The 13,973-nt window shown below is 48.4% G+C and overlaps 2 protein-coding genes across 2 annotated transcripts; both read left to right on the forward strand.

The window, feature by feature from the left end:
• The first annotated feature begins 4,656 nt into the window (after positions 1 to 4,656).
• Positions 4,657 to 5,646, forward strand: LOC136045276 (gallinacin-12-like). Its single transcript, XM_065731107.1, has 2 exons — positions 4,657 to 4,861; positions 5,245 to 5,646. Exons 1-2 carry the CDS (start codon positions 4,729 to 4,731, stop codon positions 5,391 to 5,393), a joined length of 282 nt encoding a protein of 93 aa, XP_065587179.1. The 5' UTR covers positions 4,657 to 4,728; the 3' UTR covers positions 5,394 to 5,646.
• A 5,737-nt stretch (positions 5,647 to 11,383) lies between these two features.
• Positions 11,384 to 12,879, forward strand: DEFB108B (defensin beta 108B). Its single transcript, XM_065731108.1, has 2 exons — positions 11,384 to 11,771; positions 12,618 to 12,879. The coding sequence occupies exons 1-2, from the start codon at positions 11,711 to 11,713 to the stop codon at positions 12,737 to 12,739; spliced, it is 183 nt and encodes a 60-aa protein (XP_065587180.1). The 5' UTR covers positions 11,384 to 11,710; the 3' UTR covers positions 12,740 to 12,879.
• The last annotated feature ends 1,094 nt before the right edge of the window (positions 12,880 to 13,973 follow it).

Below are 13,973 nucleotides of genomic sequence, written 5' to 3' on the forward strand. Positions count from 1 at the left end.
GATATAATGAACTTCACAGCAATATAATTACAATTTCTCTTGGCTTTCATGAATTTGCAGCTTTCAGATCTAGATATCCTTGTGTTTAAAAGCCTTCACTGGATTTTTTCCCCTGATATTGGATACTTCTTCTGCATATTTGAAAACCACTTCTCTCATTATTGTCTTCTGTGCTGCAATTGAGATGAGCAGTCAGTGTGCAGCCACCTTCTTCATAGCTTCATAACATCCCCCCTTCACTTTCCTTTTCAAGGTGATATGGCACAAACTCATCCCTTCACAGAAGTGCCCTGAATAGCCCCATAGTCCTTCTTTATGTCTTTGCTTCCGAGGAATATGAACCAGAACTTCACAATATTTTATGTATAGGTGTGTACCACTGACTCAGATGGTGCTGTAATTACGTTTCCCATTTTGACTTCAGTCCTTTTCATTCCAGACACTACCTCAGACTTCCATTCTTGTCAAGATGAGGGGGGCCATTGTGTATCTCCAAAAATCAGATGTCTGCAAGAGCAGCGGGGACTTTGCCGTCTGAAGAAATGGAAGTGCTGCAAAGAAATATAATGAAGACCTTGCGGAACTGCAGGAAGCCACAGAACTGCACAGACAAGAGAACGAACAAACACTCTTGCTTTCTCAACATATGAAGTGTTGCAAACTCATTAGAGGCAATAGGCTTTTTAAATCTACATAATGCAATAAACACTGAATAAACAGTAGAACAGTCCCATATATACATGGAGAGGCAGAAGGCTTCTGTCTTACACCCACATGTAGAAATGCACAGAAACACAGCTGTTAAGCCCTTGGAAACCACATCCTCCTCCACCCTAAGCTTCACCTCCCTCTTCTTTCTGTCCCATCATGCAGACTGTCCTGGTTGGAGATCTCCAGTTGATGTCTTCCTTCAAGACACACTCTTTGCTCCCAATGCTCACACTCTAAGGCAAATCCTGATAAACAGTGACAGTGTTCCCCTCTTCCTGAGCCCTTTGCCAGAGAAGAGTGTAGTTAGGGGAGTCTCTCAGGAGGTCACCTATGTCTGCAGTGCCGAGAGCCATGGCAGTTGTTACAGCCATGTGTGCAGAGCTGTGAGGGAAGATAAAACCTTGATCATCTTTATGTTATTTATATACGTTGTATTATGTTATTCATTCATCTTTGTGGAGAGAGCTGTTGTTCAGACAGCTTCGTAAGATCATCCCACCTTTGTTCCAAAGCAAAGCCTCTGTGCTTAGTGCTGCAAGTGAGATCATTTGTGAAGATGGCATCTTTACCTTCTATTAAAAACAATGGGAACGGTGACTATTCTTTCACACTTATCGGTGTGGTAGGAAAGAGCTGTGATTTCTTTGAATGCTATCCATTTTCTGCCTCATACAGATGCAGCTTGTGGGCTTCTTTGGATGGAGGGAATATTCCAAATCCATTCCATACTGCTCATGTGGTACACCTTTCCCAACTGGTTGAGAGCACAAGCATTTCCAGCTTACTGTCAACTCCTGATTTATTTGTCTTTGCATCAATGTTCGAATAAATCATTTTGAAATTCATTCCCTATATATACTTCAAAGAGTTCCTCAGTCACAGCAACATCTCTTATGAGGGAATTGCTGAAAAGAAGTCTATATAAAGACTGCTTATGGATGTGGAAATCAATACATAGATTTTCATCTCAGTAAGGTTTTGTGATTATATTTTTCACTCTACATGTTTTATCCCTCTGCACGAAAACTCTTGTCTCTCTGCCAAAAAGTGCTGCCTGACTGGGCTTCACAATTTACTGGTCCCAAATGTTGATCTGATTGATATTTCTTATCTGACAAATCCCTCTGATTGATGACGTGGACAGGTAAGCAAGGAAGATTTGAGTCAAGATAAATGCATCTCATGGGTTCATCAAGCTGCCAGGTTAAAGGACTGAATCAGTCTGATGCATGAACCACGTGCAGATCCTCTCCAAGAAATGTCCCATAGATAATAAGCCCTTATATACAACAATAAATGACAAAGGTATGGCCCTTCTCAGCTCACCCCACATCATAATTTCTACCCAAAGACCCACACTGTCCTCCTACAATGTTCCTTGTGCCAGCAAGGACAGGCTTGTGGAGAGGGACTGATGAATATTGCTAAGAAAAGCCCAGACATTTTCAGGCACACAAGAGCCAAGAAGCCTTCACAGACTCTTCAGCCAAACCTCACTGCTCCTATCCATCACTCTGAGCAAAGCAAACGGGGATCCACCTGCCTTTTCTCTGCAAGAGGTGAGCTTGTAGGCCAGCAGACATGGGGACTTGTGGGATGAAGTCATAATGGTCAGACTCTGAGTCTCTTTCAGCAAAGGGAATGTGCATACCTAACATGCTGTCACCCAGAAATGCTGCAAAATAAAAGAGATAAGGAAAGCACTAGAGATTTAGGAGCTCATATGGAAGCTAAAGGAGCCTGGACAAGGAAAAAATCATAGAATCATAGAATTGTTAAGGTTGCAAAAAACTTAATTCCAACCCCAACTCATCCCCACCACACCCACTGACCACGGCCCTCTGTGCCTCATCTCCACATTGAGCACCTCCAGGGACGGTGACCCCACCACCTCCCTGGGCATCTGTGCCACTGCATCACTGCTCTTTGTGAGATAAAGTTCCTCCTAGTATCCAACCCAACCATCCCCTGGTGAGACTTGGGGCTACCACCTCTTGTCCTAGGATGTTCATGCTTCCATTCTTTGAGCTCTTTTAACATTTCTGAGGTTTTCTTCTGCCAAACCTATTGCTAGTAGTTCAAGGTGCATATTGTATAGGTGTCCCCTGAGACTGTATCACAAATGGAGCAGGAATTCATCTGGAAAGACCAGAACCTTTCCCAAAGTTAGTTTGAAGGTGAGAGGCTGCTCTGAGGTCACTCCACCACTTCAACGCAACTGTGTTGGTTGAAGGACACAGGCAGAGCAAGATCTACATGAACAGAAGGCCGACTGGCACAGCTGGAAAACCTGGGCAGGTCTGAGCCCACAAACCTTTACCCAGCCCCAGAACAAAAGCAGTATCTCTAAAAGCTCCATGCAAGCAGAGAAAAATGCCTTGTTGACACATGGTGGTCTACGGAAATGGGGCAGTTCAGTGAGCCAGGAGCCTCCTCTCCACTTCCCCATGCATTCAGCCATCCAATGGAACTAGGAATTGAAGCTCTCAGATCCATTTTTGGTAAGTGTTTTTAAAATTTCCCCTAAGACTGAGGCTGGCAGACAGGAGATGGTGCCATGAAGTGTTTTCTTCATGATAAATGCTCCTCTGTTGTGGTTTTTGTTGACAGATACACCCACACAGTCATTTATCTGCAGTTTCTTGACACCAGTCTCCCTCTGGACTCAATGGTCCATAACTACAAGCTTTTCTGCCAGACATGCCTTGCACATTTGCCAACCACAGAGCCCAGAGGGGCAAATCCAAATACTCACAGTGCAACCAGCTGTGAAAAGGTCCCAGGTCAACTCCTTGCCTAACGTATATTCAAGTCCTGTGGACCAGTCCCACTCCCAAGGGACTAATTCTCACTCCAAGAGGGTCTTGGACCTACTCCTGATGCAGCAGATGACCGTATGTAAAGGAGTAATCAGTGAACAAGAAAAAAAATGAGAGATTTTTTTGAATCATAGAATTGTCTGAGTTGAAAGGGACCATCTAGTCCAGCTTCCCACCAGTGAACTTCTACAGCTAGAACAGGTTGCTCAGGTTTTGGCACTTGACTGCCTTAGATCAGGACTCATTAGCCTTTAATCAAGAAGTCTGAACCCACTTCACATTAGAGAACTTTGTGAAATTTGCCTTTTGTCCTTCTTAGGCTTTGTAGGGCCGGACTCAGGCATCCCCACCAAGGTACCATGCTTCAGGAATGTCTTGACTGCCACTGTCACTCATGCAGAATTGGCCAGTTCCTGGGCATCTCAAGTGGCAAAAATCAGGCTCTTCATGGTCACTAATCCAGCTGAGCATACTTTGACTCTATCTGGTGCATCCAAACTACATTTTTTGAGGGAGAAGGGAACCATTTGAGTTGGAAGGGACCATAAAAGGTCATCTAGCCCAAATTTTATACCTCGATCTTTCAGTTGCCCAGCTTAAGGTGTATTCACAAGAACAATTATATTAATGCAGTGGAAGGGACAGCATTAGACAGCAGCCAGGCAAGGGTAGCTGGAATATCACATGCAGATTTTGCAGCCAAAGCTGCATATCACATCTCTCGTATAATTCCCATCGAGTGGCACACTGCTGAGGTAACCTCCTCCACCAATACTATGTGGTCATCAGGCTCAGGAATGAAACCTCCCAGATTTCTCAGAAGCCAGAGCTAGAATGGCCTTTTTGGCAGGAAAATCACACCCAGGTTTCAGTTTTAGCAAATATTCACGGGAGCTCAGATAGAAATGAACCACTCCCAGCTTGCAGCAACTCCGGAGCCCTCCTTAGCAGCTTGCCACCACTCAGCCCATCTCCTCTCTGGGCACTTCACCGGTGGAGAACAGAGGAACCCCTGCAACTCATTTTTCCTGGCAACCCACCCATCCAAAATACCATCTGCCAGGTAGAGGAAGCAAAAGTGAAGCAAACCAGCATTGTTTGGAGCTGCGGCGCTGGGTCAGAACGACATAGCAGATTGCTGAGCAGTGAATGTCACCGGGATATAATTAACTCCTGCCTGCACCCTCCCTCCTCCAGGATGCCAACCCGCCTGCCAACGCCATGCAGAGGCTTCTGCACAATCTCACGCTCAGCCCTGCTGCTCCCCAGCAGGAGCAAAGTGATGGGGAGCCTTTGTTTCGTGTTCATCTTCATCTCCCTGCTCGCTCACGGTAAGTCTGGGGGTACTAAGCTGGGGACAGGAGTAAGCTTTCCTCGCTGTGCAATCAAACCATAACACTATAGGTATTGATGGGGGAAGGTGTCCTCAGGTTTCTGGATGAGGTAGTGGGGCACTTTGGTGAAAAGCATGATATCATCCCCCAGAGTAATGCTAAAACATGATACAGCCAACCTGGGAGCAGCCTGGCTGGGGAATCTCAGCACTCTCTCCTGCTCTGGGGTTGGGTTTTGGAGGCACTGGGAGAAAACTTCCTCCTTCCTTCCCAGGGATGCTGGGGGTGCTCCTTGCTGTGCCCAGGCTCCACTGCAGCACGAATACAGTGCCCAAGGAAGCACTGTGTGTTTTCACTCACCATCTCATTCCTCTCTGCAGGAAGCACTCACGGCCCAGGCAGCTGCAACCACGGCAGGGGCTTGTGCCGAATGGGGAACTGCATCCCCGGGGAATACCTGGCTAAGTATTGCTTTAAACCTGTCATTCTCTGCTGTAAACCCTTGTCACCGACTTCCACCAAGAGCTGAAGATGTCTGAAGATGTCTGCAGCAGGCGGAGAGCTCCTCTAGCAGGCAACAGGTCGGGAGGATGTGTTCTGCCTTTCTACAGGAGGACTGCTCCAGCTCTCAGTGGCTTTGGTTTTGCTTGTGGACCTTTTCCTCTCACTGTGACATTCTAAAGCGGAGCCACACAGACTATATGTTGTTCCTTTTGGCATCCAGCTGCTACCTGTCATGCACAGGTGAGAAACTGCCTTTCTCCTTACATGAAAACAATAAACCCAAGGTTTAATAGAGCAGCAAGTGCCCGTCTGTCACTCCTGCTGACACCCAGCACTCTTCCCATCCCACCCTGGGGAGAACAGTTGCAATGGGGCAGCCTTCTCCTCCATCATTTTCAGTGCAGCCTGGTTTAATATAAATAGAAGTGCACTCTGTGTGTTCACAGAATGCATATTCACATGCAACAGCATTCAAGTGCCACCCCCTGCACATACCTACTCACCCTTCCTACAATGTGCCAGGCTCCAACGGGAAGGGCTGGATAACAAATAAGGCACTGAAAGGGAACGAGGATGCTCTACATGCATACCACACCCCACACCCCACTGGCAAAGGGCATAGCAGGAGCAAATGTGCCATCACTTCTTAGTTCTTCCTCCAGCTAGATCAGACAATGCAAAGCCCAGCAGGACTGTCCCTCTTCCACAAAGCAGCAGAAGGAAGGGAGACCCCAGGCTTGCTTGCTTAAAGTGGTGGGAGGGATCTGAATGTTGTACAATGCTGCAATTAGGCTGCATCTCTGGTGCTCCTCTGTTTCTCCCGGCAATTATCTCAAAGCAATTAGCAGGTTTGCACCTAGCAGCTTCGTGCATACAAGGTCAGAGCACCAGATGGAGCTGCTGGTGTCCCTGTTCACTGCAGGGGAGTTGGTGCAGGCGTTCTTTAAAGGTCCCTTCCAACTCAATCGATTCCATGATTCTAAGCTGCACCAGCCAATATCCATTCGCTCTCTAGATCCACCCTGTGCCCTTCTGTGTGTCTGCAGCAGGAAATGTTGATTCCCCCCTCCCTCCCTTTTGCCAGTATGCTCTTGGTCTCCAATTCCAGGTAAAACTGCATCTCTCTGGGTCAGTCACTTCTGTGAAAGCAAGAAAACAGTGATGTAAGTACAGAGTTATGCCAGTTAGCTGAAGCGTTGGCCACAGCCAGGGAAAAGTCCTCCATGGGAGATGAAATTCTTGCTCTGATGAACCAAACAGGAAAATTCCCATCGACCTCACCACGCTCAGGGCCCAGAGCCAGAGGTCTGGCAGTGAATCATCTGCCTCGATTCCTGACTCACGAGCAGCCCGGATCTTCATCCTGGGTCATCACAGCACGGTCCAGGCCACCGAGGCACACAGGGAGGTGTCAGCCCTCCCCTGGAGATCCCTACAAACACATAGGAGTGCTTGGGAACTGCTGCAGCAAACAGAGCCCAGAGCCAAATTCCTCCCCACCCAGCAGGCTGCAGCCCAGCTCTCCAGCACACGCAGCACAGCGGGCATTTAAATCAAGCTTCTTTTCCAAAGCAAACAGTTTCTTCCCCAGATTTGTCCACAAAGTTTGTGATTCACGCCTCTTATCTGAGAGACTGTTAGCCGCCATATTTATGGCCTGTTTTCCTACGAAAGCGTGGTCTATGAGCTCATCAGATCATCCCATAAATCTCCCTGCCAGATGCTGGGCCCTCTGCCTCTTTGGTTTGAAGCTGTCAGCCAGCCAAACTTCCATCAGGGTCAGGTGGGAATGCTCCTCCTATAGGCAAGATCGTAATGGGACTGGGACGGTAGATGCAAGCTGATGCAACCAGGCATGGTCCCATTCTCCCCCATTTGTATGTTCCATTGCTCACCAATCTAGCTGGAAATCATCCTCAAAAAAAGCCCAATCCAACCCAAACCAAAAAGCAAGATCAACACAAAAGCCAAAAACCCACTATTATTTCTGACCAACAAATGAGATGAACAGATGCACAGAGCAGGCCAGAGGAAGGACGAAGGACACACATGGAGAATGGAGAGCAGCAGTACCCTACAGTACCCTACACAACCCTTCTCTATGGTTCCTTGACCCATTCACTCCCCTGAAGTAAAACAGCAATATAAGATGCTTCAGTGTAAGTGAAGTACTATAGAGGATGCTGCTCAGAGTAATGTCCTCCAGGATGACGTATCCTGCAACCCCAGGGAGGAAGAGCTGAACTCAGTCTTACTGAACGTGTTCATCCACCCAGCAGAGATTTGTTCCCCACGATGTGTTTCCATTCAACACAACACCAAACTCCTACAGGCGTTTTCCAACCCTTCATATCCCAAAGCAGACCCTTCAAACCCTTTCTAATCCAACTCTTTATATCTCACCCATGGAATCACAGAATGGTTTGGGTTGGGAAGCACCTTAAGGACCACCCACCCTCCTGCTGTGGGCTGGGCGTCTCCCACCAACTCAGGCTGCCCAGGGCCCCCTCCATGGCCCCAGGGATGGGGCACCCACTGCTTCTCTGTGCAGCTCTTTATATCCAAATGCCATTTTCCAACGCTTCATAATCAGAAGGAAATTATACTCTTTGTTGGAGGCACACAGTGGAAGACATGGCCAGTGTGGTTCTTTGCTACAACCACAGCACATCTGCCCATGGCCAGCAGGGCTGTTTCTGAGAGTGTAAACCCCAGTGAAGTCACGAAACCACAGAATCACAGAAAGGTGAAGTCCCCCATCCTTTGAGAGATGGAGAGAATTTAAATCAGACCGGGGGTGTACTCTGAAATGTCGTTAAGATTTTTGTCCTTATGGGTGAGAGTCAAATGAACAAAAGAATATTTGTGGATAATCTTTAAACTTCAGCTACTTGTACCTATCATGTAGCTCAGGTGGCTACAAAGACTGTGGCTTCTCAGTGCCAGCAGTCCTATAGCAGCTCCTAAAAAATATACAGAAACAGCCCACCCCTCCAAGGAGATGAATGTCTCTGCAGCCATTTGGGTACCTGCAGCCATATGGACAGCTAGGGCAGAGCTCTGCCCTCACCCCTGCTCCTGAATGACTGGAGATATGAGTTCATCAACCGCTGGCCTGAACGTCACCTTGACTGGAATTTGTTTGCTGTTCCCAAGCAACAGGCCAGTGTTGGTTTGGCAGAGATAGCCAAGGCTGAAGTGAAATCCAGCTCTTTAAATGCCATTGTAAATGCAGCTGCATAATCAGGACCAGAATTATTTGGGATTAGTGAGCTTTGTATGTGTGGGCAAGTCCCCTACATCCTGGTTGTCCCCTACACACGAAGCAGCCCCACACATACTAAGGCATTTTCTAACCCCGTGTGCTTGGCTATTCTTCCTCCTCCTCCAGCTCTTGTCACTTGATTGATAATACACCACCAAAAACCCCTACAAAAACCCATCTTCAGGGGCGTGGTGACCTCCAGCTGCCAAAAGAAAAGGGGACATAGGTCCAGGATCACACCTACCAGCCAGCATGGCTGTCTCAGGAACCCCAAAGCATCCCACACGGTAACACATGTTGTATTCAGGCAACTGGAGTGGGTGCTAAGTCCCCACTGACTTCAGTCAGCACTCAGATATCTTATGGACTTGACAACCTACACGTTCCAGAGGATAGGATTGGTGGGCATAAGATATCTGTGAGCCTGACCATGCGTAGGGTTTTGGTGTTGTTCCCCAAACATCTTTTCTGGCTCACGGAGGCACAACAGCCTTCTGGGCAGAGTTTGTCCCTTCAGTGCATCAGCTGGCTTCGGGGGGAAGTATGCCAGAAGCCTAGAAGATCAGGAAAGTATCAAGGAATGAGCTGAAGGTGAATGTGTCCTCGCTGTTCATGGTCTCATCATGAAGAATAACTTTAGGGAGAAGTGTGGGAACTGAATTTAGGGGAAAAAATATTCCTTTATGCCATGGTCATATGGATCATGATCAAGGAACATCTTTATTGAAGGACGTTGCCATGTAGAATTTCTCTCCCTCAGAGAAGACAATAGTCTGGGATTAGGAGAAAAATTGGGATAAATATCACAGAAGTGCAATTTTCTCTCTCCTTCAGGCCTCCCCTTACAGCCCCTTGTTGGCAGCAGGTGGACGGACCCTCAGGCTGGGCAAGGACATCCCTTATTGTAGAATCATGGACTCACAGAATGGCTTGGGTTGGAAGGGGCTTTAGAGATCATCTAGTTCCAACCCCCCATCATGGTCTGTAATGAAAGCCTGCCCACGGCCTTATAAAAATATACCACAGGCTGAATTCTGGGTTGCTCAGGTCCTGACCCAAAGGCAGAGGATGGCAGCGAGAAACCCCCTCCCATGGGGAGCTATGAGTGGATGGGGATTGACCTGACTCTTCACAGGCTCCAAACCCTTGAGGTACCCCAGAGCTCACTGCTGTGGCAGAGCACAAACTGGTCTTTGTGTGATGTGGTTTCTGAACTAAAAACATCTGAGGGAAGGCAGGACACCACTTGCAGAAGTGGGGTGGAGGCATCTCAACCACCTTTGTGCCTACAGTTGTGCAGCCAGCAGCATTCTGATGGTTCCACATAGAGCTCACCCTCTGAGCTGGCCAACTAGGAATAAATGATGGCTTTTTGCTGCACATCATCGGGTACACCATGTGCACCTGGTACACTGGTTCTGCTCTAAAATCAATATCCAGAGTACCTCCCACTGTCTGCATGCACGTGTTTCAATCCTATCATCAGAGCAAGACACTCGTTTAAGTGCCCAGGAGTTCCTCTCTGCTTGGGTTGTAGAACTGTATCACAGAATTACAGAATGGTTGGGTTGGAAGGGCCTTTAAAGCCCATCCAGTCCCACCCCATGTGGTGGGCTGGGTGCCCCCAGCAGCTCAGACTGCCCTGGGCCCATCCATGGCCTTGGGCACCTCCAGGGATGGGGCACCCACAGCTCTGGGCAGCAGCACCAGGGCCTCAGTGCCCTCTAAGTAAAGAATTTCCTCCTAACACCTAACCTAAATCTCTCCTCTTTTAGTTTAAAGCCAGAAGAGCTGCCCTACTATCAGATACGCAGAGCAACAAGATGCCCAGAGTCTACACACACCCTTGCAAACACCTCTCCTGCACACAGGCCTGCTCCCTTTCTCCAGGCTGCATGTGGTCGGCTTATAGGACATCAGGTTTAAATACACCGTGTCCCATGACCTAAAGTCCAACTGGTGAAGGGCCCCTTATCTGCTCTGTTTGATGAAGGTGATCCCTGTTCTGTTCAAGAAGCCCAAAGGCCGTGTCATGTCCCACTACGTTACAGCACTTGTGCATTTTCCAGCAGTGCCTGGTGCCCAGCCTGCAAATAAAAGGCCATCAAGGTGACCCACAGAGGGAAAATGAAAGACTTAGTGATGCTCTCTGCTGCTTCATTGCTGTAAAAAGGTACCTTTATAACGTTTCTACGTTTCCTCTTCAGTTTTTTGCCCCACTTCTTTTTTGTTTGGAGGAGATTTCTCTTCGCTGTTTGCTTTGTGTTGTTTGCCAAAGTTGAAGTTCAGGTCCTATATCTGCTGATTTCCTGGAACTGGTCTGGAGAACTAAAATAAACCACCAGCAAGCAGCAATACACACGCTTCTCCTAAAGATCCTGCTAATTATGGGGACATATCCCAGCTTTCCTATGTAATAAATTCATAAAGGAATATGTTGAATTGCCATTTTCTCGACAGATGCAAACAGAAGTTTGGCAAACTATCTCTTTGCAGCCCAGAATTTGGGAAATGCGAGCAGACCTTTGATTTTTAAGGAGCCCATGCTTTCCAAGCCAACCTAGCATTGCTGGGGAGCGTCGAGGAGCAGGAGGCTCTGGATTTTTTCATGCTGGACTTTGTCAAATGTGTACTGAGACTTGGAGCTGGAAATGAAAAAAAAAAAAAAAAGCAAAACACTTTGACCCTGCAAGCACTTGGATGGGTTTCCAACGCCACATGCTCGAGCCTACAAATGCACCAACGGCCAGACTGGGTCAGCCCCAACATCCTGTCTCCAGAAGCAACCAGGAGCAGACTCCCCAGTGCTCAGTGCAGTTTGTTGACAGAAATATGCTGCCTTTTTTCCACTTTTTTTTTCTTCTTTTCTTTTTTTCCTCCCCCTGAACGTGAGGTGTCCGAGAGCAGGCAGTTCCCAGAGCAACTGTTTGCTGTCATGTTGAAACGCATCTGAGATTGACAAAGTTCCATCCACTCCAGGAGCATTACACAACTCCCGGCCTTATAAATCCAGGATTTCCCTCTTCTCTATCTCCCTACAGCCCTTCTGGTGGCAGGACGCCCACCCACGTGCAGCCATGAGGATCCTCCAACTGCTCTTTGCCATTGTCATCATTATCCTCCTCCAGGATGCTCCAGGTAAGGACCAAATATTTGCAGGGGTTTGTATATGACTGTGAAGAGATAAGAGACTGGACTCGATCCCCAAGTAGAGGCAGGCAAGAAAGAGCAGTCAAGGCAAGTCAAGGCTGGCTGAGTCTTGTTTCCAGGGAACAAATCTGTTCTCTGCAAAGCCCCATGACAAGCAAAAGGCACCCTTCTTGGGAAAGAAAGTAGGAAGAAAGACTTTTTTTTTGTTTGATTCCCTTCTTCTGGGTATCTGTTTTAATGGGGAAGTCTTCCGTAGCTGTGCTGTTCAACTGGTTGCTTGTAGATAGAACCATAGAGTTGTTTGAGTTGGAAGGGGCCTCTAAAGACCATCTGGTCCAACCCCCCTGCAGTGAACAGAGACACCCACAGCTCCATTAGTGCTCAGAGCCCAGTCCAGCCTGACCTTGGCTATCTGCAGGGATGGGACATCACCACCTCTCTGGGCTAATGCAAGTTAGGAATTCAGGTCTCATCCAGCTGTAGGGTCACTGAGGTGTTACTAGGACTGTGACGGTATGACTTCTGTAGAAATCAACTCTGATAATCAAGAAGAGATTTATTGACTTGGTGTGTTTACACTCACCCCAAACCCGGTGTTCCTGCTACGAGTAGAAATGTTGCCCAAGAGATCCACCTCACCAGATACAGACAACACACTGCTGGCTTTCTTGCCTAGGTTTAGCTGTTAAGATGTGTGCAGTGTTTGGTGTGAAGTTCCCAAGCACTCACCACGAAGCTCCCTGTTCCAACTGCAGGTGTTGGTTGCTCAGTGGGGCTCTGTGTGGGTTTCCAGCCCTCTCCTAAGCAGCTCACCCATCGCCTTTCCCTCTCCAGCTAGAGGTTTCTCAGACAGCCAGCTGTGCAGGAACAACCACGGCCACTGCCGGAGGCTCTGCTTCCACATGGAGAGCTGGGCCGGGAGCTGCATGAACGGCCGCCTGCGCTGCTGCAGGTGACAGGGACTGCACTGGGATGGACCAGCACCCCAGGGACCACGCAACCAGGATCATACTTAGGAGCTGCTCTCGGACACCACCATGACTACATCCACACCTGGTTTTGTCTGCCACCAATAAAGCACTGAGTTTTTAACGTCTTTCTGCATCTGGACCTTCCTTCGTGATGCTTGGGGTTAGGTTTCTTTGCCCACGCAGAGGCATTTGGGGATGCTTGGGATGCACCCAAACCATCTGGGCACCCCGCTGTGGGTGTCCCCACTTGGACCAGATGGACCCAGAGGTTCCTTCCCACCTCAACCTTTCCACAGTCCTGTGGCTCAGTGATCCCATGATGCTGTATCTGCACGGAACAACCCTCATGTGAAATCTTGCTTGCCCAGTGGGAGAGCTAAGTAAAAAGGGAAGCTCTCCACACAGATGGTGATAAAAACAAAAGGAGATCTTCTGGTCTCGTTTGCTGGCAGGGGATACCCCAGGCTGAGTGTGTTTGTGACTATGGGACAGAAGAAGGGGGGCTGAAGCCACCAACCAGACTTTGGATGGGCTCAGGATGCTGACATGTGTGAAGCACTTGACGTGGGGGACGAATAAGTCGATGAAAAAATGCTGCTTGATTAGGAGAAAAAAAAAATCTGGTTATGTCAGGCTTGGCAGGATGTGTCAGGCTATGACAGCAGGTGGCAGTCCCAGCCTGCTTCCCTGCTTCTGCTGGGGAAGGGAAGGGAAGGGATCTGGTAGGTGGGAGTATGAGTGGGAATGGGCCAAATATATTTACACCAGGGAGAAATGTGGTCAGCTGTTGATGCAGGAAGAAAGAGCTGCTCATCATGAAGTGCTCTGTAGCTGGACTCGCAGGAGCAGAGCATCACCTGAGAGAGCAATTACATCAACGTGTGACAGGGCACCCATGTGCCCTGGGGCTGGGAATACCCCAACCTTGCTCCCCTTGCTCCATGGCTGCAAACAGGATGCCTTTATGCCTTTACAGTGAGGGTGGTGAGGCACTGGCACAGGTTGCCCAGTGATGTGGTTGATGTCCCATCCCTGCAGACTTTCAAGGCGAGGCTGGATCAAGCCCTGGGCAACCTGATGGAGCACTGCAGGGCAGTTGGACTAGATGGCTTTCAGATGTCACTTCCAGCTCTAAGGATTCTATGATTCTTTATGCTGCCCCATCTCAGGATGCTGCTCCTCTCCTCTGAGTGACAGTGCAGCTCCTTGGGGAGCTGGG

Source organism: Cyrtonyx montezumae, unplaced genomic scaffold (genome assembly GCF_038088225.1).
Source record: "Cyrtonyx montezumae isolate F1298 unplaced genomic scaffold, pur_monq_1.0 scaffold_13, whole genome shotgun sequence".
Classification (NCBI taxonomy): domain Eukaryota; kingdom Metazoa; phylum Chordata; class Aves; order Galliformes; family Odontophoridae; genus Cyrtonyx; species Cyrtonyx montezumae.